Source organism: Talaromyces rugulosus, chromosome III (genome assembly GCF_013368755.1).
Source record: "Talaromyces rugulosus chromosome III, complete sequence".
Classification (NCBI taxonomy): Eukaryota; Fungi; Ascomycota; class Eurotiomycetes; order Eurotiales; family Trichocomaceae; genus Talaromyces; species Talaromyces rugulosus.
In genome coordinates this window covers 2,027,202-2,054,605 of record NC_049563.1, presented here as the reverse complement: position 1 = coordinate 2,054,605, position 27,404 = coordinate 2,027,202, and the positions used below count along the sequence as shown (strand labels likewise).

Below are 27,404 nucleotides of genomic sequence, written 5' to 3'. Positions count from 1 at the left end.
CTCCTGCGCAAAGTCGCCCGCAGGAGCCAAAATGCAAAACAGCTCGTGACTTCGAGAATTTTAAGAAGATGGTTGGAAGGTTTGACGGACCCCCATTCAATATAGACGCATGGTTAGACCGTAGAACCAATGCCAATGCTTTAATTGATAGTGGGTGCCTCACCTATGGGATCATCAAAGAGACCTTCGCTCGAAAGAAAAAGCTGAATTGTAGCGCTATTAAACCTCGACCTATTAAGGGATATGATGGTTCGGCACCTCAATACATCAAAGAAATTGCATGCGTGACATTAGATATCGGGGGAAATATACAGGAGAAAGCCTACTTCTATGTGGTTCCGAAGTGCGAATACGATATGATATTGGGTCTCCCATGGATGGAACACCAACATGTAAGAATTGACGCCGCTGGAGGCCGACTGGAATTCGGGAACGGAATATCCGTCGATAAAAAGAACCTGTTACGACCTGAGTACGCCCCCCGACAGATCGGTGCAGCTGCGGTGAACGCTTTGAAAAGGATGCGAAGCAGGAAAAAGGAGGTCGACATATTTGCAGTCTCCATGCGGGATATTGAGAAAGCTCTGGCCCCGAAACCACAGACAGACCCAGGGAACAAGCTACCTAAGCATTACCACGAGTTCCTGGAACTATTTGACCCGAAGGAAGCTGACAAGCTACCACCGTCACGTCCGAATATCGACCATCAGATTGAACTAATTGACGCCGACGCGAAGGGGCGCAAGCCAGAGATACCATGGGGCCCTCTCTATAACATGTCACGGGAAGAACTGCTGGTCCTACGGAAAACTCTCCACGACTTACTGTCGAAGGACTTCATACGTGTGAGCAACTCGCCCGCTGCAGCGCCGGTACTGTTTGTAAGGAAACCCGGAGGAGGACTGCGCTTCTGCGTCGATTATCGGGCGCTCAACGCTATGACAAAAAGGGACCGATATCCACTACCGTTAATACATGAGACCCTACAACGAATATCTAAAGCCCGATGGTTTACAAAGCTTGACGTTACAGCGGCCTTCCATAAGATACGCATCGCCGAAGGAGACGAGTGGAAGACAGCTTTCCGAACCAGGTTTGGACTCTATGAATGGTTAGTAACACCTTTCGGCCTTACCAATGCGCCGAGCACGTTTCAACGATACATCAATTGGACCCTTCGCGAGTTCCTGGACGACTTTGTATCTGCCTATCTGGACGACGTGCTTATCTTTACGGAAGGCAGCCGCGCGCACCATCGGAAACAGGTAATGAGGGTGCTAGAACGCCTGCGCACTGCGGGACTACAGCTAGATATCAATAAATGCGAGTTCGAGGTGCAGACAACAAAATACCTCGGATTCATATTAGAAGCTGGAAAAGGGATCCGAATGGACCCCGCGAAAGTCTCTGCCATTTTGGAATGGAAAGCCCCAACGTGTGTGAAAGACGTGCGATCGTTCCTAGGGTTCGCAAATTTCTACCGACAGTTTATCCGAGGGTATTCCGACATAATCCGTCCGCTGACAGAACTGACTAAAAAGGGAACTACCTTCGTTTGGACCAAGGCCGCCAATGAAGCCTTCGAACAACTAAAGCAAATGTTTGTGAGCGACCCAATACTAGTGCAATTCGACCCCGAGCAGGATACAATCGTGGAAGCCGACTCTTCGGGATATGTCGTAGGGGGGACATTATCACAGTACGATAACAAAGGACTCCTACGAACCTGCGCCTACTTCTCCCGAAAGTGCACGCCCGCGGAGTGCAATTACGAGATCCACGATAAGGAGCTATTGGCGATAATAGCGTGTCTGAAGCAATGGGAACCTGAACTAATTGGCACTAAGGAGTTTACTATCCTGACCGACCACCGGAATCTTAAATACTTCATGCAGCTCCGACGGTTGAATGAAAGGCAAATGAGATGGGCCGGTATACTCTCACGCTTCAACTATAAGCTCCAATACCGGCCAGGGCGACTAGCTGCCAGACCTGATGCACTATCGCGACGCTCGCAAGATATGCCCGATGGGATTGACGATGAACGCCTAGCATACCGAAATAAGCGTCTTATCAACCCTAACAAGGTACGGAGAGACTATCCAGAACAACCTCCCCAGGGTCGCTTATCGAACACCGCACCTGAACCCCATGTCCACGCTACCCACATAGAGCACTTAACGTCAATTGGAGAACAGTGGCGACTAGCCGAAGCCGAGGATAAGAATTATGAACGAATCAAAGAGGCCGTACGCCAGAAGCTCCCGCGGTTCCCTCAAGACCTACAACTTCGCACCATGGTATCCGAATGCACGATCGATGCAGCGGACCGGTTACTATTTCGAAACCGACAATGGGTACCAAACAGCGAACCACTCCGCACTCGTATTATACAAGATACGCACGACTCCTATCTCACCGGACACCCAGGCCGAAACATGACCTATGCCATCGTGGCCCGACAACTATATTGGCCGAACCTATCTGAGGATGTCCGAAGGTTCGTGAATAACTGCGACAAATGTGGTGCGAACACCGTATGGAGACAACGCCGACAAGGGTTATTAAAACCGCTCCCTGTTCCCTCGCGAATGTGGCGAGATATTAGTATGGATTTTATAGAGAAACTCCCAATGTCCGACGGGAATACGAATCTCATGGTAATCGTTGACCGACTGGGAAAAGGGATTATATTGGTACCATGCAAACACATAGATACTGAGACAGTGATATCGAAGTTCGTTGACCGATTCATACGCGAACATGGGCCGCCTAGCAGCATTATATCGGATCGGGGCACGCAATTTGTTAATGACCTTTGGAAAGGCGTGTGCGAACGTCTAAAGATCATGAGACGATTGTCAACCGCGCATCACCCCCAAACTGATGGACAGACGGAACGTGCTAACTCTGTGGTGGAAGAATACCTGCGGAACTTCTGTACCTACCTCCAAACCGACTGGAGCCCACTAACCGCAATTGCGCAACTCGCAATAAACGGGCGCGACGCTACTGCAACTGGTATCAGCCCCTTCTTCCTGACCCATGGATACAACGTCGAACCACTCCAGTTAGATGAAGCTATCCCCACATCTGAGCAGCAAAGACCCGCCGCCGAACGTGCAAACGATATAGTTACTAAGCTACGGCAGGCCTTTGATATAGCGCAGACTGAGCTTGTCTCAGCGCAGCAGCGAATGGAAGATAGTGCGAACCGTCGCCGAGAGACTCCTCTGGAGTATAAAGTAGGACAGAAGGTATGGTTAGACCTTCGGAACATTCGGACCGAACGACCTTCGAAGAAGCTGGACGCCCGACATGCGAAATATACTATACTAGAGAAAGTGGGATCCCATGCGTACCGACTCGATGTCCCCGGAACTATTCATGATGTTTTTCATACGACGCTCCTCCGCCCTGCGGGCACACGTCCGCTCCCTTCACAGACCCGACACGATTACCAGCCACCAGCGCACCTAGTAGAAGGCAATGAAGAGTACCTAGTCGATAGCATACTCGACGAACGGACCATACGTCGGGGCCGCGGACATATGAAGCAATACCTTGTCCGTTGGACCGGATATGCGCGACCTACATGGGAACCTGCCCGGTCCATGGAAGACACCGAAGCACTCGACCACTGGCTCCAACACCACAACGCCCTTGCCGAAGGGGGGGAGTAATGTTAGGGTCTTAGCCCCTGGGATACTCAGGCTTCGCTCTCGTAGAATAACCGCACCTGGTCCGCACCTGGTTCGCCATAGAAGAACCCCCTGACGCTACACCAGATTCGCTAGGGCGCCCCCGGGACCCACACTCGCCTGTATCGACATTCGACAATGCGAACCCCTGCGAACCTTTTCCTTCTCTTTCTCACGTTCGAATCTACTCAATTCCTGGACCTACATAAGGCCAGTAAGACGGGACCTAGCCCGTAACATATCTATGCTTATTTACTTGCTGTTGCTATCTATTTTGTGTTTCTATAATATTATTATAGGCATGGTCTTATATATGCTTTAAATGCTATATCTATATTTAGGCTTTCTTTTTGTTCAGTGTGTAGCTTCTAGATGGTATTAGTAGTATTTAATTAAATAATATTTGAGGAGTATAATCTTTTTCTATCTCAAATAAGGATATTTCTGTAGATTTCTGTGGTAGTAATGTAGCTACAAAATTAATAATTAATAAGTACTCCGACTAGTTGTTTATTGTAAAGTTAATATATAGTCATAGCCACTACTAAAGATACTGATTTACTATCTCTATTTATCTATCTATCTAGATATGCTGTGCTGTTGATAGCTTTATTTTAATGTGAAGGATTTGGTATATCTTTCTCTAGAACTTAGAAATGAACTGGCTTTTTTGGTCTGATACAATGCTGTCTGGCAGGCCTGTCTATAGGAAGATATATTGAATCTATAATTTTGCTATATCTTTAGCTGTCACCCCCTTGTAGCATAGTATGGAAACTGGTCTTTTAGTTAAGTAATTAATAGTGATAAAAATGTTATTGAATTTTTATTTATCCTAGAGCAGCTTTATAAAGTTTATTAATAAATGCTGCTAAGGTTGTACTGGGATAGATAACAGTTAGAGAAGTTTAGAGGCCTTATTCCTGTGTATGTTTATCTTTTTGTATATCTTGTAATTATCTATATACTGGTTTATATTATTGCTTTATATCTTTTAATAGAATTATTCTTAGACTAGCTTCAGTATCTTTGTATGTCCTGGATGTGTTGTTATAGGTTGTTAATATATTTTATCTAGCAGTTATATTTGTAAATTGTTTTTTTTAGGAATATAGAGTTATTTATTAAAGAAAAATTATCTTTTAATCATTCTATAGCTTTTTTTTTTTTCTAAGAGTAAGACTTTAGCATTTTTCTTGGCTATATATTCCTTATTGGCCGCTAACACCTTAATAACAATATTATCCTCTATAGTTAAAATAATTAGTTCTGTATATGCTATCTTAAGTGTAATTTTATTATTAATTTTATACTATAACAGTAATATTTAGTTCTAGTGGTTAAGGTTTTTTATTTTTTTATCTTCTTTCTAGATAAAGGTGTCTGTTAATATATTTACTTTTTCTAGTTAATATCTAAGTATAAAGTAGTATTTCTCTAAGAACTTGTACTATTAGGCTTGTTAGGTATTTAGAGCTTTAGTAGTTATAAAATACTTAAAAGCCTAGTGATCTGATAGGATATTAAAGGACTTTTATTTTCTCAGTCTGACTAATTCAGACTTTTATTCTTTTAGAGCCTTTATTACTGTTAGTAGTTCCTTATTATAAATGTTATAATTATATTTAGTTAGGATTATTGATACAGAGTAGTATATGACTAGATACTATTTTTTATTTTTATATAGTTGAGATAGGACTATAGTTACTATTTCATTTAATATATCTATTTCTATATAGGTTTAGTAATTAGAGTTGTAATAAGCTAATATCAAAACTTCTAATAATTTCTTTTTCAGATTTTTAAATACTTCTTCATACTCTTTACTCTATATAAATAGAATATTAGTTTGAATAAGATAATATAATAGCCTTATAGTTTAGCTATAGACCTTTATAAATTTCTAATAGAAGTTACAGAAACTAAGGAATGACTGTATTTTCAAAACTATTATTGATATTTTCCAGGAAAGAATAACCTTAATCTTTACTGAATTGACCTCTATCTCCTCTAAAGTAATGATAAAGCCTAGATATTTGGTCAATGTGATATGGAACTCGCATTTTTTAATACTAGCTTGTAGTTCTGTCTCTTAGAGTCTCTCCAACACCTGTCGCATATATATCTCATACTCTAGCTCATTCTCGCTGTATATTAATAGATTATCAATAAACACAATCACAAACTAGTTAAAATAGTCTATAAAGATATCATTGATCAGTTGTTAAAATATTACTAGTTTATTAATAAGGCTAAACAGCATTACTTTATACTTAAAAGTGCTATACCAATAATAGAAGATGGTTAGATCTGTGGAGTCTAGATATATTCAGATTCAGTAGAACTTTTGTCTAATATCTAGTTTAATAAAGATCTTTGTCTTACTCAAGCACTTAAAGACTTTCTTAATAAATAGCAGTAGATATTGGTTTTTTCTAGTTAAAACATTTAGCTTGCAGTAATCAATATAGAAGTGGAATCTACTATTGACTTTCTTAACTATAAAGATTAGAGATATAAATAATGTATTGCTAGGGATAATAAATCCTTTATCTAGGTTATTAATAATATAGTCTTAAGCTACTTAGAGCTGTTCTTTTAATATTTAATATAAAGGACTATAATTTAATTCTAAATCCTAATTCAACTTAATCTTATGGTTATACTTCTAGTAAACTGGCAACTTATTTGAATGGATCTTTGAAAAGATATTAGTGAACTTGTGATACTGATCTGGTAGCTGCTGTTTGATCTTTTTATTTTTAGTTAACTTGGCTATTTTTTTCTTCTTAGTTTCCAGCGCCTGCTCTATTTTATAAAGACTAGTTATAAAGACATTTATAGTCTTACTTTTTATATAATAATGGAATCCAGCAGCTTTGATGATTACTATGTCTATTCTATATATTCTTTTTTCTGAGTGTTAGTGATATAGATTTCTCGTCAGACTGACAACTGGTAATGCTTCCTTGGTACTATTAAAGGGTCCTGTAGCATTCTCTAATTATAAGGCTTTCTCCATTTTCTGCAGTTTTATTCTTAATTATATTCTTTATGTTCTTTCTATAACTGCAGGCGCTTTCTTTTAGGATTCTAGTTATAAGAGTGGGATAGATTCTTCTATTAACTGATTTTAGTGCTCTATATTAGTTTGGTGCTTAAGATTAACTGGTCCATTTCTCTTTAGTATTATTTTTAGTATGTGGATGAACTACTTTCTTTTTATTTAATCTTTGAGAGACACATCCTCCGGCTATAAAAGGTGATAGTTTCTGTAATCCACCAATATATTGTACTTCTCCAGCCATATATGACCTAAAATAATATTATAACAGTCTAGTCACACTAAGAGAAAAGGTAGATACTATTGTATCTAGCTATTAATAACCAGTGTTAAGATTATAAGATGTATGACTGGTTTCACTATCTTCTTATTATATCCTTTTACTTTATAGGGTTCAGAAATGGGTACTATATATATCTAAAAATATTATATAAGCTTTTCTACTAAAAATATATTTAAAAAGGCAAATCTATTAGCTCTAGTATCGGCTAAAGCTTTAATATAAATTGAATATCTATTCTTAGCTAACTAAATAGATACAGTTATATTATCCTTTTCTTTCTTTATTAGCTGTAAGAGATCCAAAGCTTTATTATCTGTACTTGATGTGTCTAAGAAGGAGACTTCTTCTAGACGTGGGTGTTTTTTAACTCTTTGTCTGTGTCATCCTTGTTCTGTTTCTCCAAGGCCTTCAGATCTGGAGCCTTTTTTTTGAAGAGGCACTTGTCAGCACAGTAACCGCTTAGTTTATAATTAAAGCACTTATTTTCGCTTATTAGCTTCTTTTTTTCTTCCTAAGAGAGCTGCAGTTAAGGAGCTTTATTCTTTAACTTTAATCCTTTAGAGATATTTGACTGATAGCCTCCCTAGCTATGGCCTTTACTGCTCCTAATCCTATAGCTACAGGCATGTTATTCTCTTTTAGCGATCTGCTTAAGGCAGTTGGTAGTAATATAGCATCTTTATATAAAGATCTGGTACAATATCATTAGATTGATACTTTTCTTAATCATAGCACGCTGTATATCAAACAAGAGTTTATAGTAGAGTTCCTCCTTCCATTCTGATAGGGCAAGGCCAGCTTCCTGAGTAAAAAGTATGAATTTTAATAAAAAGATCTAAAACTTTAAATCTCTTATTACTAGGTGATGAAGTTCCATCTTTATATTGATCACATAGTTCTTGTCTATATAGTGTGACGACGAGTCGATTCCTATCCTCTAAGAGTACTCTGCAACGAGAAAACCAAACATGAGAAGGGAAAGAGGAAGAGAAAGAACCTCCCCCGCTAGTTACATGAGAAATATTCCTTTGTGTGCGTCAGTCTATTCCCTTTATGGTTCCGCATGAGGTTATTCCCATCTCAGTACCGCTCTCGGTTCCCTTTCCCTGGTGGTGCCTCAGGCCGCCACTGCTGGTTCCCGAGGCCTGGGTCAGGACCGTCACACTACCCCCCCTTCTAGGCCATGCTTGCCCTCAAGCATGCTGTCATCTCCCCCGTCTGGCACGAATCTGTCCTCCTCCGCTGCCTTCAACCATTCCTGGAGGTGTTTCGGTGGTCCTGGCTTCTCTGGGTAGCAGTCATGGTACTCCTTCAACATGACAGGAGCGTTCTTGAAATTTCCGGCTGGGTACCACTCCATATCGATGTCATGACCTAACCATTTTATCCGGTAATAAAGCTTTTTCCAGCGTACCCGGGCGTCCAATACTTTTTCAACCACCCACTCATCCTGTCCATTCACCTCGATAGGCTCTGCCGGCTCTTCCAGCTGTCCTGGTAATGGTTCTGTGGTTGCCGCTCGCCTCAGTTTCTCCGGTGAGAATACAGGATGCACGTTGATCCCGTCCGGCAATTCCAGTTCGAAAGAGTTGCCAATTCGCTTCTTGATTCGGTATGGACCATTTGCCTGGATGTCCAGCTTCCTACTAGGCCGCCCCGTTTCCCAGTGCTTCGTGGTAACCATGACATGATCACCTACATCGAAGTTGAGTGGTCGGCGCTTCCTGTTGGCCGTCAACTGCTGTCGCTCCTGACTCTTCTGGAGGTTCGTCCTCGCCACTTCCCAGGCGCTATGCATTCGACCTAGCCATGACTTGGCATCCTCTTCGTTCAGGGTTAGTTTCCTTGGTGGTTCAGGTGACTTCCAATCGAATGAGGTGCGTGGCTGGTATCCCCTCTCGACCATGAATGGCGACAGTCCAATCGACTCTTGAGGTAGGGTTGCTGCTGCGTAATCCATCATCGGCAACCAGTCTGACCAGTCGTCCTGCGCGTGGTTCACAAATGCTCTCAGCTTCTGTGATAAGTACTGGTTGGCGATCTCTGTCTGTCCGTCGGTCTGAGGGTGGTGGGCAGTTGACAGCTTCAGCTTGATTCCAAGGCAGCGGCACACCTCCGACCAGAATTCTGACACGAATTGACCACCCCTGTCTGATACAATAGAGTCAGGGGGTCCTGTCCAGCGGAACACATTCTCCAACCACAACCGGGCCATTCCCTTGGCCGTGGTCTCTTTCTGACAAGGTATTGACACTGGTGCTTTGCTAAGTCGGTCCACAATCACGAATACTGTGTTGTATCCTTTGCGGTCCTGCGGGTAAGTCATGAAATCCATTGAGATATGTTGCCAAGGTCGATCTGGGATAGGCAACGGGTTCAGCAGTCCGGAGGCAGGTCCCTCCAAGTATTCGTCCGCTTGCACACCATGCAGTTGTCCAGGTAACGGTTCACATCCTTACTCCATGACTCCCAATAATAGCGTTCTTTAACCAAGCTCCGAGTCTTTGTCCTTCCAGGATGGGCAGTAGATGGTTGGCGATGGATCTCATCCAACAAACGTGTGCGCAGGTCTCCTTCCTCAGGAACGTATAAGCGGCCTTTGAATAGTACCGTCTCGTTGATAATTTGCCAGTCCTCTCCCGAGTGCTCTACTCGTTCCTTTGCTTCAGCTGTGGCAGCATATTGCTTATTAGCCATTATGGCGCGAGGCACCAGATCGGTCCCAGCCATGACCACGTGGACTTCTGCTCCCAGGTTATCGGCCTGTGGATACTTTCCGCAGTTCAGCTCCTCAATGATTCTGCTATCTAAGACTTCTTCTGGGAGTAGAATCCTCTTCCGATGGTCCAGATTGCCTGCCTCATTACCATGTCGTCGGGTCAAGGTGTCCGCGAGTACGTTGGCCTTGCCCGGTCGATACTTTAGAGTGAAGTGAAACTCATGCAAGAATTCGCACCATCTCGCCTGTCGGGCGTTTAATGACTTTGTGGACATGAAGTATTCAAGAGCTCGGTGGTCGGATAGGATCTCAAACCGCTCCTCCCCTTGGAGCCCTATCAACTCGGGTCTCCATTCTTTCAGGGCCTTGATGATCGCGAGCATCTCCTTATCATGAATGTCGTAGTTCCTCTCAGCTGGCATCATTGTTGCCGAGTAGAACGCTACCGGATGCCACTTGTTATCCTCGCAACACTGCGACAAGACCGCTGCGACCACCCCATCAGAGGCATCTGTTTCTACCCGTGTCGATCGCTCTGGTTGGTAGTGGCATAACACTGGAGCCTCGGTTAACAACTTCTTTAGCTTCTCAAATGCCAGTTCGCAGTCGCTGTCCCAGACAAAGGGGACATCTACCCGAGTTAGGCGGTTCAGGGGTTTGGCTATCCGACTATATTCCCGTATAAACTTCCGGTAGAAGTTGCAGAACCCTAGAAACGATTGCACTCCTCGCACAGTTCCTGGGGCCATCCATTTCAGGATAGTATCGATCTTAGTCGGGTCAACCTTGATTCCTTCTGGCGTGACGATGAATCCTAGATACCGTGTGGTTTTGACATGGAATTCGCATTTATGGATTGCAGCCTGCAGCCCAGCTGCTCTCAGTCTTTCCAGCACGAATTTCACATGTGCCTGATGCTCAAGCTCATTCTCACTGTAAATCAGTAGGTCGTCGACGAACGCTACTAGAAACTTGTCAAGACAGTCCATAAAGATGTCATTCACCAGTCGCTGAAAAGTTGCTGGTCCATTTGTCAACCCAAAAGGCATCACCTTGTACTTGTATGTTCCATATCGACATCGGAAGGTTGTCAAGTCCTCTGACTCCGAGCTCATTCTGATGCGATGGAAACCTTGCCGTATGTCCAATTTGGTGAATATCTTTGCCTTGCTCAGCCGCTCAAAGACTTCTTCAATTAGCGGCAGTGGATATCGGTCTTTCTTGGTCAGAGCGTTCAGCTTCCGGTAATCCACGCAGAATCGAAGTCCTCCATCTGGCTTGGATGCCATGAGAATTGGCGATGCGAAGGGTGCGTTGCTAGGCACAATAAAACCTTTATTCAGATTGTCCAGGATATATTCTCGCGCAGCCTCAAGCTCTTTCAGGTTCATTCGGTATAAGGGGCTGTAACCTAGCTCTTGCTCGCTGGTTAGCTCAATCCGATGATCGTAGCCTTTATGATCTGGAAGCTTGTCTGATTCCCGTTTAGAGAATACATCCGCGTATTCCTGATACCTCTCGGGTAGTTTCTGCCTAATCTCAGCAAGCTCCTCAATTCCTAGGTGGTCTTCCTGTTTATCCTGTATGACCTTTTCGATTTCATGGAAGCTCGTCATGAAGGTGGTTGTATTCTTATCCTTCAAGCACCTCACGAATCCTGTGGCCCCAATAAGTGCTATCTGCACCTCAGGCTTCGGTTTCGCAGGCTTGGCTTGTTTCTGGCGGTGTACTGGATTTGCCTTTTCCTCGGAGAGGTCATTACGCGCGCTGCTCAACTGTTGGTTCATCTTTGCCAACGCCACGAGCTGTTCCTTTCGGTGGCTGGTCCAACGTGATCTGGGGATAGTATCCACAGGTGTAGTCTCACATAGTGCTTCACCAGTAGCCTCCTGTCTGATTTCTTCATTAAAGAGACCATCTCGTCGATCGGCATCCTTCTGATGCTCTGTGGAAACTTTCTTCGGTCGGGAGAGGATTGCTTTGGGGATAAAGAGGTCTTGCTTGGACAACAGCTCATCCTTCAAGGAAACCTCTTCTGGCCAGAGTAACCGATGATGGCGACAGTCTATCAAGACACCGTGCTCTGCCATCCACATTCGTCCAAGGATGACATCATGTTTCCCTAGCTCTAATATCAGGAAAGGAAGATGCTGCTGTACTCGTCCTTGTATCTTCAAAGTCAGGCGTATTAGGTGTGTAATCGGTGCGGCTGTCTTGCCGTCATACCCTTTCACTGCACAGGGTTGTTCCAAGGGGATTACGTGAGTTTGGAAATGGCGTGCGAGCTTCTCGGCAAGAAAAATATCAAGGAAAGCGTAACCATTTGCTCCAGTGTCCATTAACGCTTTGGTGGCAATAGAAAGTCCATTCTTAGCTAATCGAATAGGTGAGACTAGACTATCCTGCTCTCTCCCCAATAACTGGGAAAGGTCCAAAGATGATAAATCAACACTCGCAATGCCTAGAGAGGAGTCTTTCCCTAGGCATGGTCGTTTTCCGACTGACTCTCCGGTGGGCTGACTTCCTCAAGATTCTTCAGCTCTGGTGCTTTCTTCTTCAGAGGGCAATCAAATGCTCTGTGCCCTGGCAACTTGCAGTTAAAGCACTTGTTCTCCTCCATCAGCTTCTTTCGTTCCAACCACGGTAGGCCTTCTGATCCATTCTTCGCTTTCGGAGTTGCTGGATTTGGGTAGCTCTCGCCAGGTCTAGGGTATGTATCGGTCTTACGTGGGCGTGCACGCTTCTCGCTGGTGTTGATCTGCTCGAGACGATTGGCAGTGGTGCTGCATTCCTTGACGAATTCCTGGTACGAGACGCGTGGGTCGTTACTCTCTTTGATCATTGCGCGCTGCAACTCAAAGGACAACTTGTAGAACAGGTCCTCTTTCCACTCGCTAGTGGCCAAGCCTGCATCCTGAGCAAGCAGTACGAATTGCGAGAGAAAAGGCTGGAACTTGGTGTCTCTCATCATGAGGCGTCGCAGTTCCATCTTGGCGTTGATGACCCTATTGGCGTCCTGGTACAGGGTACGAAGGTGGTCAAAGATGTCGTCCACATCATGATATCGATCAGGCGAGTCCTTTCTCATGCGAGCAAGCAGGTGATTCGCTGCTTCTCCTTTGCACATGCTCTTCACATAGGCCATGCGTGCCTGGGCAGTAGGATAGTGGTCAGCGTTGGCTTCGAGCTTCCCTTCGACATCGATAAGCCACGACTCAAACTTAGGGTCCTTCCCATCCACCAGCACCTGCCCATCTGGCAACTTGGTACTCTTGGTGTGCTTCCCTTCTGGAGCTGGAGTACCCCACCCAGTCCTGTCGGCTCTATCCTGAGCGGTGTCGCGCTCCTCAATGAGCTCCCTCATAGCAGCTGTCTGGTCACGGATGGTCTGCTTGAGGTTGGCGACTTCGACCATCAGGCTCTGCTGTTCTTTCTCGTTCTGGATCCTCAGATCCTCTGCTTGCTGTGCACTCTTGTCCTGCTGTTCGTACATCCGGTCGAACAACCTCTGGGGATCAGTGCGGCAAAGCGACAAAAATTCTTGTTCGTTCATCTGTGTAGGCGACAGATGTTCATCCAGCTCAAGGTCCTCCAGACCAAAGGTCAAACGACGTCCCGGTGCTTCGCTCGACTCGTTTGCCCCCATCGGGTCTGCCTGTGCCTCTTGCACTGGCCCTTGGCGATCCTCACCCATGCTTACTGGTCGTACCATCTTGGTCTTCCAGGCTCAGCGGTGATACAATAAAAGGATCAAGACGTAGCTTGAGCGATAGTCAGATTGCTGACACTGCTGTACAAGCTTTGCAGTCTTGAGTAAAAGATAAAGGAAGTGATGTTTGGTTTTATGTGACGACGAGTCGATTCCTATCCTCTAAGAGTACTCTGCAACGAGAAAACCAAACATGAGAAGGGAAAGAGGAAGAGAAAGAACCTCCCCCGCTAGTTACATGAGAAATATTCCTTTGTGTGCGTCAGTCTATTCCCTTTATGGTTCCGCATGAGGTTATTCCCATCTCAGTACCGCTCTCGGTTCCCTTTCCCTGGTGGTGCCTCAGGCCGCCACTGCTGGTTCCCGAGGCCTGGGTCAGGACCGTCACATATAGATTATTCTTAAATGCTTAAAGATGTTATTAATATCTTAGTAATATTATACTGAGTCCTTCTGGAATTGTGGAAGCAAGTAATTGGCTGTTTTTTCTTTATATATTTCCTTTATATATGCTATACAGGCCAGAGCTGTTGAATAATAGTTAGTATTGGTTTCTAACTTGTTCTTGACATCGATCTCCCATGATTCGTACTTAGGATCAATTCTATCTAATAGTAGCTGGCTATTTAGCAGCTTGGTACCCGCCGGGAAAATCAAAAATCAACCTTTTGAAATTCAATGCTACTGGAAGGCATCCAGGGCTTCGCTATGGCCCCTGGACTCCCCAATATCGACAACCACCCCCTAGACCCAGGGGGGCAGGCGCTAGGTCTGGTGAACCCCGTAGGGGCCTATATAGGCACCCCAGCGGGGACAGCACCACCAGCGCCCCCCGAGGCAAGTGCAACAGTCCCTCAGAGCGAGGGCTTCTTGCCTAGCCTGGAAATCAACCCTAGGGAGTTGTTTCCCCCCCTAAGCAGCGTGCCAGGCTCCCAGGAAGCACCTAAAACTCTAGGGAAGAGACTACAGGAACACAGCCCTGACGGGGCAGAAAGAGCCCCCATGAAGGCCCTAATCGGCCCAGCCTACAAGGACATGGAACAGGCCTTATTAGGCCACTTTGCAAGCAGCAATAGCGCGCTGCACGCGGAGATGGCCGCTATGAAGGCCTATATGACCTCTCTGGTAGAGGCTATGGAGCAGCGCCTCACAGGCCAATTGGGCGCTCTAGAGCGCCGTTTCTCAACCCTAGAAGCTCAACAGGCCTCCCCGAACGCCCCAAACCACCCGCTAAAGCCCCTATCGTCAGGGGGCGACCGCCAGGGCCCACGACAGCCTCTGCCATCCCAGGGGACGACGTTTGCAGAGGTCGCCCATGGCCCCCAAGCTAACCCGAATAGGGCCGCTAAGCCCATAGAGCCACGCAGAGCCTCACCCCCGATATCAAAACCACCCCCTGGGGTGAAGCCCGCAGCAGGCCCCCAGTGGGCCGATATAGCGGCCAGCAATGCCCAGGAGTGGCAAATCGTTACAAAAAAACGGGCTTACTCCCCGAACCAGCCCCCAAAAGTCCAAATGGACCCAGGGAGCCTGAAGCCTATTCGCGGAAGCAACAAGGGAGACCGCAGGCTTATATTTAGGCGTGAAAATGGCCGCACCGCCCCTAGAAAGTCTAAAGCCGATGTCATCTTGCAGCTTAACCGCTGCCTAGCCCAGGCAGGCTTCCCGAACTTCGCCAGGGTAATAGACGCCAATTACACCGAATCAGGGGCTATCTCAGCCCTATTGGACCAAGGAAGCACCGTAGGCTCGCTATTACCAGCCTATAAGGACCTATTAGTGGCTGCCTGCCACCGGGTCGACCCCGCAGTCATCTCAGTGGAAGCAGACCAACAGTGGCACAAGATTAAGGTGCATGCGGTGCCGGTAGCCCGCTATAGCGCCTCAGGGCTAGGCCTAGCCAGGGAAGAAATTGAATTAGGGGGCACATGCACCCTAATGAGAAACCCTACCTGGATCAAGCCGATAGCGGCTATCCAGACTAATAAGCAGCGTTTCTCTACTATCGTTATAACAGTAGGAGGCCTAGATGACGCCCGCAGGCTACTCGCCCGGGGCGTACGCTTCGGGGGCAACAGGCACCCTACCAGCCCCTACCACGAAGTGGGTAAAGACACCGTTTGCACCCGATGCTGCGGCATTGGCCACCGAACTTATAGAGGCTGCGGCACCCGACCACCACTCTGCACCGTGTGTGCTGGCGCCCATGAAGCCCAAGAGCACACCTGCAACGTGCTAGACTGCAGGGCCCAAACAGGCCACCCATGCCTGCATGCACCCACTAAATGCGGCAACTGTGGGGGGAAGCACCAGGCTGATTCCCCGGGGTGCCCCAAGCTTCGGGAGGCCCGCCGGCGACTCCATAAGCGCTTCCCTGGCGTAGAGGTCGTTATGCCCCCTCCCCCCCCTGAATGGACTGAATGGGAAGGCGTTGCTGAGGAGGCTTCTCCCCCAACCACTACCCAGGACGCCCCCCAAGCCCCAAAGCTTAGGGAGGTCGATGACGCTATGGAAGATGCCCCAGGGACATCACCCCTACCGTACTCATCCCCGTGTCCAACACCAACGCTGGAGCTGCAGCCCCTCTTAATGTTGATTATTCAACATAATTGCGGCCGTACCTACCCCGCAACCTTAGGGGCTCTAGAAGCGGGGATAGAGCGGCAAATAGGCATTATATGCCTGCAAGAGCCTTATATTGCTTATGACTTCTCCCACCCAGGCTATCTGCTGTACTGGCCAGGGGGGGAGAAGCGGGATCAACGGGTGCTTATGGCCATCCGTAAAGACCTTATAGGGGCGGTTAGGGTCGAGAACCGCACTGATTTAGTAGACCACCCCTATTTACAGGCCCTGGACATATGGGAAGCACCAATAATTAGCGGGCATGCCCCCCGACGCACTAGAATAGTCAACTGCTATGATGTGTGGATTGGGGCCAGTTACCGGTGGCAAGGGGCCTTCCCTAGACGACGCCGGGCCATCGAGGACGCAGACTGGGACCTGCTTATAGTGGGTAGGTGCCTATTAGTGGGTGATTTCAACGCCCATAGCCCTTCGTGGAACCCACTGGCCAAGGGCCGGGTTAACGCTGAGCCCTTGGAACAGCTTATAGAGCGGCACTCACTATATGTTAATAACCCACTGGGGGAGGCCACACGCTATAAGAAGACCGAGGGGGTGTCAATTATTGATTTAGCGTTATCCTCGCCAACCCTAGGGCCTCTGCAAGCCTGGGAGGTGGATAAGGATAAGCCTACAACATCTGACCATGAGCTTATCGTCCTAGCCTGGGAAGCCCTAGAACCCCCCCCAGGAGGAATCTCCGGGGAGATTACTGGGTGGCAGATAGAAGCTCTGCAGGTAAACGAGGAAGCCCTAAAGCTGGCCACAGCAGCTTGGGCCTCAGAGGCTGTAGGCCACCCCCCTCTTAGTGATCAATGCACCGAGGAAGACCTTGCTAGAGAGGCCAATTGGGTGCAGGACACCCTAACCAGCGTACTCGATAGGCATGCCAAAGCAGTACGGCTTTGTGCACGCTCTAAGCGGTGGTGGAAGCCAGAGCTGCGGCAAGCCCGGAGCTTATGGGCTGCAGCCCGCAAGCGGTGGCAGGCCCATGCCTGTACCGACACCGAATTCAAGGCTGCAAGAACCGCTTATTACCATGAAATAAAGGCGGCTAAAAGGACCTGCTGGGAGGCCTTCCTTGCTGAGGGAGGCCCTGGGGGGAAGGAAGAGTGGAAAAAAGGTTCTAACCCCACTGGGAACCCTTTTCCCAAAGGCCCTAGGGATGGCCTGGAAAAGCCTTCTCCAGGAGATCCTAATAGGTGTTGGATAGCCCTACAGTACACTAAGCCACGGACTAATCCCACCACCCCAGCACTCCAAGGCCCGGATCTAGGGGCTCCCCCTGCCACTACCATGGCCGATAAAGAAGCCCTAATCAGGGAAATGGCATTTCCTAACGCCCCCCGTAGCTCCCCTCCTGGGGAGCTGCCAGGTGGACAGGCCCACATGCTTATAACGCCAGAGCGGGTGCATCAGGCCCTATTCAGCCAGAGCATTAAGAAAGCTCCGGGGGCCGACAGGCTCAATTTTAAAGCATGCCGGCTACTCTGGGCACTAGACTCACCCCGAATCATAGGGATGGCTAGGCAGTGCTTTCGGCTTGGGGTGCACCCAGGGGCCTGGAAGACCGCTAAAGGCATCCTACTTCGGAAGCCAGGGAAGCCTGATTACACCCAGGTGAAGGCCTGGAGGGTGATAAGCTTGCTTAGCTGCCTGGGCAAGGTTGTTGAGAAGCTGGCTGCAGGCCTTATAGCGGACTGGTGTGAGGCCCAGGGGGCTTTACACCCTGGACAAATGGGGTGCAGGCGGGGCCGTGGGGCTATTGACGCGGTGGCCTGCCTCGTGCAAACAGTGCACGAGGGATGGACTCAAAAGCTTCTCACAGGCACTATCTTTATTGACGTTATGGGGGCCTTCGACCATGTTGACCCCTATAAGCTTAGTGAGGCTATGGAAGCTGCAGGCCTGGATAATGACCTTATAAGGTGGACCTTATCCTTCCTTACAAATAGAAGGGTCAGCCTCGTAATTGACGGTTATAAAGCCCCTGAACAGCCTATTGACTCAGGGCTGCCCCAGGGCTCACCGGTCTCCCCAATCCTCTTTCTTATCTATATCCGGGGTGTGTTTCAGGCTATGGAACAGCAGGTGCCAGGGATCAAGGCCCTGTCCTATGCCGATGACATAGGCCTGGTAGCCCAGGGAAGCTCGGTCTCTGAGATCTGCAGGCAGCTAGAAGCAGCGGCAAAAGCTGCTATTGAGTGGGGACTGGCAAATAGCGTCAAATTCGACCCTAAAAAGACAGAGGCCATCCTATTCTCTAGGGCCACCAGCAGGGAACATAAAAATCAGGTCCAGGAAGCTAGGGTGCAGGTAGGAGACGCTTTAGTGGCATTCTCCCCAACAGCCATCCGGTGGTTAGGGGTCTTACTAGATCCAAAGCTTACCCTCAAAGCCCACTATAAGTACCGCCTGCAAAAAGGTCAAAATACTGAAAGACGAGTGCGGGCACTGTGCAAGGCCCAGGGGCTCCCCCCAGGCCTGGCATGGCGAATCCAAAAGGCCACCGCGCAGTCAGTGGCGCTTTATGGGGCCGAGCTTTGGTGGCATGGGCAAAAGAACTGCCTAGAAGGACTGCAGGGCCTAATTAATAACCAGGCCCGGGCAGTCACAGGCATGCTGAAGTCCACCCCATTAGGACCGCTTATAAGGGAGGCAGCTTTGGAACCAGCAGAGGCCCTATTAGATAGTAAACAGCGGCGGTATGCCCTGAGACTCCTAGGACTCCCCCAGGGGCATCCAGCAGCAGAAATACTCCCCATAACGCTTAGGGAGGGAGACGCCCATGCACAGCCTGGAGAGCAGCCGCTAGAAGACCGAGCTTGGGCAACACCAACCCGCCGAGGCCCCTGGAAGCTGGGCATGGGCCTGGCCCGCAGGCTACGAGAGGCCTTGACCGCCGACCCCTCCCAGGGCTTTGAGCGTACAATAGAGCCTGGTAATAGGTCTATACCACTAGATTTCAGGATAGACTCCCCTGAAACCGCTATGCAATTAGCCTCAGACCCCCTAAGTGGGATAGGGAACACTGACCTTTACTCAGACGGTTCCAGGTTAGACGATCAGCGCGTAGGCGCTGCGGTAGCTTATAAGCCACTTATTGGCCCCTGGAGGTCGCGCCTAGCTCCCCTGGGCGCAGGCTTCGAAGTCTTTGATGCAGAACTAATAGGAGTAGTCGAAGCCCTAGAGTGGGCGCTGGCAGAGAATCTTAGAGGGCCAATTAGGGTGTTTCTCGATGCTCAAGCCGCTATAGGCAGGCTTCAGCATACCCAGCCAGGCCCTGGCCAAGCCCTGGCGCTGCGGGCACATGATCTAGCCAAGGAACTGCAGGCCACCGGCCGCAGGGTTACTATATGCTGGGTGCCAGGCCATAAGGGGGTCCCAGGCAACGAAGAGGCCGATAAAGCCGCCAAGAAAGCTGCGGGGAAGCCCCGAACAGGCAAATACTCGGGCATCTCACTGGCACATGCTCAACGGGCCTGTACCGAAGCTTATAGAGCTGCCAGGGCCAACTGGCTTGCTGCAAAGCTTGCAAAGCGTGCCCAGCGGGCAAGCCAGGCCTACTATCCCCCCCGGGGATGGAAGCTTGACCCAATGTTGGCGAACACCCCCAAGCACCTAGCGCGGCGATATTACCAGTTCAAGACTGGCCACGCACCAATTGGGGCCTATTTGCACCGAATTAAGGCCCGAGACTTCCCTAATTGCTTGGGGTGCTCTAGGGGGACTGAGACGGTAAGACACCTTCTTACAAACTGTCGACAGTGGTGCCACCAGCGGGAAAAACTATATGCCGGCTTGGCCGAAGCGGGGGTAAAGGCCCTGCAGGATAGCGAGCAGTGCCCCGAAGCACGCCTATTCCAGGACCCAAAGGCCACTACAGCGCTGCTGGCGTTTATAGGGGCCATTAGGGAGCGAGAGGATAACCAACAGGCCTGGGAGCAGGCCTATAAGACTGATAATTGGGGCATTGAGGCCCTGGATGAGGGAGAGCGAGAGGGGGAAGGATAGCGGGCAGGGGCGGCCCGCTATTGTAGGCAACGCCCAAACGTTAGTGGCCATAAGGAGGGGGTAGTGGTTGCCACCCACTATAAGCCCCCGAATCGTCCTGCGCATATAAGTGGCTTGGGGCGAGGAAAGTGCAAGATACCTTGAAAGCATGGATCCAATGGGGGTAGAGGCACCGGTTTATAGGGGGCAACCCCTATAAGCAGGCCTAATCCACACGAATCGCTGTCTGTCATAGCCTAGGGCTCGGTATAGACGTTAAATTTGATTAAATAATAATAATAATAATAGCAGCTTGGTAGTCTTCTTCTTATGGTTTCCCCTAGCTAGAGAAATATTAGTAATTGTGGTATCACGCTCTGTAATCAGTTCAGATATGGCCTAGTAATAATCAGCTAGGTTGTTCTTGAGATTCTGAATCTCCTCTCTTATAGAGTCGATTTCCTCTATATCATTGTTACTAGACTTAGCAAGAGCCTCTTCTAGTTATTTCTCCTACATAGAGAGGTATTAGAATAAACCTTTAAACAGACCTCTAAGGTTGCTTCTATAAAGCTTAAGGAATTTATCCTTATTGAGTGGTCCCTTAGAAACATCTCCAAGCTTCAGTTCTTCAAGGTTAATAGTTAAGTGGCGACTGGGCTCTCTTATATTATTATTGCTGGCGCTTTCACTATGTTGATGTCTGTCAGCAGTACTTGGTCTTATTATTATACTAGCTTATAAGATTTCCAGGTTTTAAATAAAGATAAATAAAGGTTTAGGGTCAGAACACTAATAAGGCATTTATTATAGCTATACAGACTGTGCTAAACACAAAGAGGTTAAGATAAAGAAAAGTCTATTCTTAATTAGAATGCTGATTGTAGCTGAGTACTGGCTGTGCTAGTTATAAGAAAGATAAAAATAAAGTATAGTAATACTTGTTGTAATGTGACATGCCTTTTCTAAAGATATTCAATTCCTATCTAGGGGTACGATTCTCTAAAATAACAAGCATGAGAAAGAAATCTAACTACCAGGACCTGCGGGAAGGTTTTATCTTATATGCTTAGGTAACCAGCTTGACCCCTTATGGCCCCAGGGTGAGGCTATCCCTAGATCTGGCACCGTGGGTTAGGGTTGATGCCCTTCCTACCTGAGGCCTCCCATCCGGCCATGAGGCCGCTCCTACCCTTGGGGATAGCCTCAGGCTCAGCCGTCACATTTCAGATCTTTTTATTAAAATTCATACTTCTTATCTAAAAAGCTGGCCTTATCCTATTAGAATAAAAAGAGGAACTTTACTATAAACTCTTATTTAATATACAGCATACCATGATCAAGAAAAGCATTGACCTAATAATATCATATTAGACCTTTATATAAGGATACTATACTACTATTAACCACCTTAAGCAGATCATTAAAAAGGAATAACGCGCCTATAGCTATAGAATTAGAAATAGCAAAGACCACAGCCAAGAAGGCCACTAGTCGAATATCTCCAGAGAATTAAAGCCAAAGAATAAAGCCCTTCAACTGCAGCTTTTCTAGGAAGAAAAAAAGAAGCTAATAAGTGAGAACAAATGCTTTAATTGTAAACTAAGCGGTCACTATACTGACAAGTGCCCCCTCAAGAAGAAGGCTCTGGATGTGACGTGCCTTTTCCAAAGATATTCGATTCCTATCTAGGGGTGCGATTCTCTAAAACAACAAGCATGGGAAAGGAATCTAACTACCAGGACCTGCGGGAAGGTTTTATCTTGTGTGCTTAGGTAACCAGCTTGACCCCTTATGGCCCCGGGGTGAGGCTATCCCCAGATCTGGCACCGCGGGTTAGGGTTGATGCCCTTCCTGCCTGAGGCCTCCCATCCGGCCACGAGGCCGCTCCTACCCTTGGGGATAGCCTCAGGCTCAGCCGTCACATCACCCCCCCCTTCGGAAACGCTTGCCCTCAAGCGTTGGTTGCCGGTCTGTCATCATCTGCATGCTCTTCAACAAATCGATCCTCCTCCATGGCTTTCATCCACGCATCCAACCGGCGCGGCGGACCTGGCTTCTCGGGGTTGGCATCATGGAACGATTTCAGCGCCAGTGGAGCGTTCGAAAAGTACCCTGCTGGATACCATACTGGATCTGGGTCCCTGCCTAGCCAGCTTACTCGATAGCACAGCTTCTTCCAGCGCATCCGGGAGTCCAGGATCCTGTCGACTTCCCATTCCGAATTTCCGTTGACCTGGAGCTCAGGACATTCCTCCTCCAGTTGACCAGCGAGGGGCTCGGTCGAAGCGGCGCGGCGGAGCTTGTCCGGGGAAAAGATACGGTGCACTCGTACGCCCTGCGGCAAATCCAATTCAAAGGCATGTCCTATCTTACGCAGTATCTTGTATGGCCCTTCGGACTGATGGCCCAGCTTCCTGCCTGGTCGTCCTGTATCCCATCCTTCGTTACTGACGTAGACGTGGTCACCAACTCCGAAGTCTATCTCCCGTCTGCGCTTGTTCGCTTGCCGTTGCTGTCTGCCTTGTGCTTCCGCAATATTATTGCGGGCGTGGTCCCATATGCGCTCTAAACGCTGTACCCATGCTCGGGCTTCCTTCTCGTTCAGTGTGTAGCTTCTAGGCGGCGTTGGTGGCGCCCAATCAAACGACATCCGAGGAGCATAACCTTTTTCTATCTCAAATGGGGACATCCCTGTAGATTCCTGTGGCAGTGACGCAGCTGCAAAGTCGATGATTGGTAGGTACTCCGACCAGTCGTCCATTGCAAAGTTAACATATGGCCGCAGCCGCTGCTGAAGATACTGATTCGCTATCTCTGTTTGTCCATCTGTCTGGGCATGCCGTGCTGTCGACAGCTTTACCTTGATGTGAAGGATTCGGCACGCCTCTCCCCAGAACTCAGAGATGAACTGGCCTCCTCGGTCTGATACAATGCTGTCTGGCAGGCCTGTCCACGGGAAGATATACCGAATCCATAACTTTGCCATGTCTCTAGCTGTCACCCCCTTGTGGCACGGTATGGAGACCGGTCTTTTGGTCAAGCGGTCGACGGTGACAAAAACGTTATCGAATCCCCGTTTGTCCTGGGGCAGCTCCATGAAGTCCATCGACAAATGCTGCCAAGGTCGTACTGGGATAGGTAACGGTTGGAGGAGTCCAGGGGCCCTGTCCCTGCGCGTGTTCGTCCTCTTGCATGTCTTGCAATTGTCCACATACCGGTTCACATCATTGCTCCATGCCTCCCAGTAGAACCGTTCTCGGACTAGCTTCAGCATCTTTGTACGTCCTGGGTGCGCTGTTGCGGGTTGTCGATGTACTTCGTCTAGCAGTCGTGCTCGTAAATCGTCCTTCTTGGGAACATAGAGTCGTTCATTAAAGAAAAGTCGTCCTTCAATCACCCTATGGCTCTCCCCTTTCCCTGAGAGTAAGACTTCGGCACCTTTCTCGGCCACATATTCCTCGTTGGCCGCCAACACCTTGGTGACAATATCATCCTCTGCAGTTAGGGTGACCAGTTCTGCATATGCCATCTCAAGTGCGATCTTATCGTCGATTTTATGCCGCGGCAGTAGCGTTCGGTTCCGGTGGTCGAGGTTTTTCGCCTTTTCATCTTCTCTCCGGGTGAGGGTGTCCGCCAATACATTCGCTTTTCCTGGTCGGTATCTGAGTACAAAGTGGTATTCCTCCAAGAACTCGCACCATCGGGCTTGTCGGGCGTTCAGAGCTTTGGTAGTCATAAAGTACTCAAGAGCCCGGTGATCCGATAGGACATCAAAGGACTCCTGTCCTCTCAGTCCGACCAATTCGGACTTCCATTCCCTCAGAGCCTTTATTACTGCCAGTAGTTCCTTGTCATGGATGTCGTAATTATGCTCGGCTGGGGTCATCGATGCGGAGTAGTACGCGACCGGATGCCATTCCTCATCCTCACACAGTTGAGATAGGACTGCGGCCACTACTCCGTCTGACGCGTCCGTTTCCACGCGGGTTTGGCGATTGGGGTCGTAATGGGCTAGCACCGGGGCTTCCGATAATTTCTTTTTCAGACTTTCAAATGCTTCTTCGCACTCCTTACTCCATATAAATGGAACGTCAGTTCGAGTGAGGTAATGCAATGGCCTTGCAGTTCGGCTGTAGGCCTTTATGAACTTCCGATAGAAGTTGCAGAAACCAAGGAATGACTGTACTCCCAAAACTGTCATTGGCGTCTTCCAGGAAAGGATAACCTCAATCTTTGCTGGGTCGACCTCTATCCCCTCTGAGGTAATGATAAAGCCCAGATACTTGGTCGATGTGACATGGAACTCGCATTTTTTGATACTGGCTTGCAGTCCTGCCTCTCGGAGTCTCTCCAACACCTGTCGCACATGCATCTCATGCTCTAGCTCGTTCTCGCTGTATATCAATAGATCGTCGATGAACGCAATCACGAACTGGTCAAGGTAGTCCATGAAGATATCGTTGATCAGTCGTTGAAACGTCGCTGGTCCATTGGTGAGGCCAAACGGCATTACCTCATACTTAAAAGTGCCATACCGACAACGGAAGGTGGTCAGATCTGTGGAGTCTGGGTGCATTCGGATTCGGTGGAACCCCTGCCTAATGTCCAGCTTAGTGAAGATCTTTGCCTTACTCAAGCGCTCAAAGACTTCCTCGATAAGTGGCAGTGGATATCGGTCCTTTCTGGTCAAAGCGTTCAGCTTGCGGTAATCAACACAGAAGCGGAATCCGCCATCGGCTTTCTTGGCCATGAGGATTGGAGACGCGAATGGTGCATTGCTAGGGACGATAAATCCTTTATCCAGGTTATCAATAATATAGTCTCGGGCTGCTTGGAGCTGTTCCTCTGACATTCGATATAAAGGACTATAACCCAACTCTAGGTCCTGATTCAACTCGATCTTGTGGTCATACTTCTGGTGAACTGGCAACTCGTCTGAGCGGATCTTCGAGAAGACGTCGGCGAACTCGCGATACTGATCCGGCAGCTGCTGCTTGATCTCCTCGCTTTCAGTCGACTTGGCCGTTCTTTCCTTCTCAGTTTCCAGCGCCTGCTCTATCTCGCAAAGACTAGTCATGAAGACATCTGTAGTCTTGCTTTTCACACAACGATGGAATCCGGCAGCTCCGATGATTGCTATGTCCATTCCATACGTCCTTCTTTCTGAGCGTTGGCGATGTGGGTTTCTCGTCGGACTGACAACTGGTGACGCTTCCTTGGTACTGCCAAAGGGTCCTGTGGCGTTCTCTGATCGTAAGGCTTTCTCCATTTTCTGCAGTTCCATCCTTGATTGCGTCCTTTGCGTTCTTCCTGTAACTGCAGGCGCTTTCCTTTGGGGTTCTGGTTGTAGGAGTGGGACAGGTTCTTCCATCAACCGATCTCGGCGCTCCATATCAGCTTGGTGCTCGAGATTGACTGGTCCATTTCTCCTTAGTATTGTCTTTGGCATGCGGATGAACTGCTCTCTCTCCATTTGATCTTTGAGAGACACATCCTCCGGCCATAAAAGGCGACGGTTTCTGCAATCCACCAACACATTGTACTTCTCCAGCCACATACGACCCAAAATGACATCGTGACGGCCTAGTCGCACTAAGAGAAAGGGTAGATGCCGCTGCATCCGGCCATCAACAACCAGTGTTAAGATCATGAGGTGCGTGACCGGTTCCACTGTCTTCCCATCATACCCTCTCACCCCACAGGGTTCAGAAACGGGTACTGTGTATGTCTGAAAGTGTCGTGCAAGCTTCTCCGCTAAAAATACATCTAAAAAGGCAAATCCGTTGGCTCCAGTATCGGCCAAAGCTTTGGTGCAAATTGAATATCCATTCTTAGCTAGCTGAATAGATACAGTCATGCTATCCTTCTCTCTCCCCATCAGCTGTGAGAGATCCAAAGCTTCGTTGTCCGTACTTGATGCGCCTAAGAAGGAGACTTCTCCTAGGCGTGGGCGTTTTCCGACTCCTTGCCTGCGTCATCCTCCAAGGCCTTCAGATCCGGAGCCTTCTTCTTGAGGGGGCACTTGTCAGCACGGTGACCGCTCAGTTTGCAATTGAAGCACTTGTCCTCGCTCATTAGCTTCTTCTTTTCTTCCCAGGAGAGCTGCGGTTGAGGGGCTTCATTCTTCGGCTTCGATCCTCCGGAGGTATTCGACTGGTGGCCTCCCTGGCTGTGGCCTTTGCTGCTCCCAATCCCACGGCTGCGGGCGCGTCGTTCCCCTTCAGCGATCTGCTCGAGGCGGTTGGCAGTAGTGTGGCATCCTTGTACAAAGGTCTGGTACGACACCATTGGGTCGGTGCTTTCCTTGATCATGGCGCGCTGCATGTCGAACGAGAGTTTGTGGTAGAGTTCCTCCTTCCATTCTGATAGGGCGAGGCCAGCTTCCTGGGCAAGAAGCGTGAATTTCGACAAAAAGATCTGAAACTTCGAATCTCTCATTGCTAGGCGACGGAGTTCCATCTTCGCATTGATCACGCGGTTCTCGTCCATGTAGATTGTTCTCAGATGCTCGAAGATGTCACCGACATCCTGGTAACGTTGTGCTGAGTCCTTCCGGAATCGTGGGAGCAAGTGGTTGGCCGCTTCTCCCTTACACATCCCCTTCACGTACGCCATACGGGCCAGGGCTGTTGGGTAATGGTCGGCGTTGGCTTCCAACTTGTTCTCGACGTCGATCTCCCATGATTCGTACTTGGGATCGATTCCATCCGATAGCAGCTGGCCATCTGGCAGCTTGGTGGTCTTCTTCTTGTGGTCTCCCCCGGCTGGAGAGGTATTGGCGATTGCGGCATCACGCTCCGTGATCAGTTCGGACATGGCCTGGCGATGGTCGGCCAGGTTGCTCTTGAGGTTCTGAATCTCCTCTCTCATAGAGTCGATTTCCTCTGTGTCGTTGTTGCTAGACTCAGCGAGAGCCTCTTCTAGTCGTTTCTCCTGCATGGAGAGGTGTTGGAATAAACCTTCAAACAGGCCTCCAGGGTCGCTTCTGCAAAGCTCAAGGAATTCATCCTTATTGAGTGGTCCCTCAGGAACATCTCCAAGCTTCAGTTCTTCGAGGTTAACGGTCAAGCGGCGACTGGGCTCTCCCACATCGTCGTTGCTGGCGCTCTCGCCATGCTGACGTCCGTCAGCGGTACTTGGTCTTGCCATCGTGCTGGCTCACAAGATTTCCAGGTTTCGAATGAAGGTAAATGAAGGTTCAGGGTCAGAGCGCTGACAAGGCGTTTGTCGTGGCTGTACGGACCGTGCTGAACACAAAGAGGTTGAGATAAAGAAAAGTCTACCCCCGACCAGAGCGCTGACTGCAG

At 48.5% G+C, this 27,404-nt stretch overlaps 3 protein-coding genes across 3 annotated transcripts; 1 reads left to right on the top strand and 2 right to left on the bottom strand.

Moving 5' to 3' along the window:
• Positions 1-11,525: 11,525 nt before the first annotated feature.
• On the bottom strand, positions 11,526-13,479 carry TRUGW13939_05562 (uncharacterized protein; the record flags this gene model as incomplete). Its single annotated transcript, XM_035488724.1, has 3 exons — positions 11,526-11,572; positions 11,635-11,763; positions 12,495-13,479. 3 exons carry the CDS (start codon positions 13,477-13,479, stop codon positions 11,526-11,528), a joined length of 1,161 nt encoding a protein of 386 aa, XP_035344617.1.
• Positions 13,480-14,154: 675 nt separating this feature from the next.
• Positions 14,155-20,115, top strand: TRUGW13939_05561 (uncharacterized protein; the record flags this gene model as incomplete). Its single annotated transcript, XM_035488723.1, has 2 exons — positions 14,155-17,303; positions 18,273-20,115. The coding sequence occupies 2 exons, from the start codon at positions 14,155-14,157 to the stop codon at positions 20,113-20,115; spliced, it is 4,992 nt and encodes a 1,663-aa protein (XP_035344616.1).
• A 5,082-nt stretch (positions 20,116-25,197) lies between these two features.
• Positions 25,198-27,246, bottom strand: TRUGW13939_05560 (uncharacterized protein; the record flags this gene model as incomplete). The annotated part of the gene is made up of 3 exons (XM_035488722.1): positions 25,198-25,233; positions 25,298-25,955; positions 26,159-27,246. 3 exons carry the CDS (start codon positions 27,244-27,246, stop codon positions 25,198-25,200), a joined length of 1,782 nt encoding a protein of 593 aa, XP_035344615.1.
• Positions 27,247-27,404: the final 158 nt, after the last annotated feature.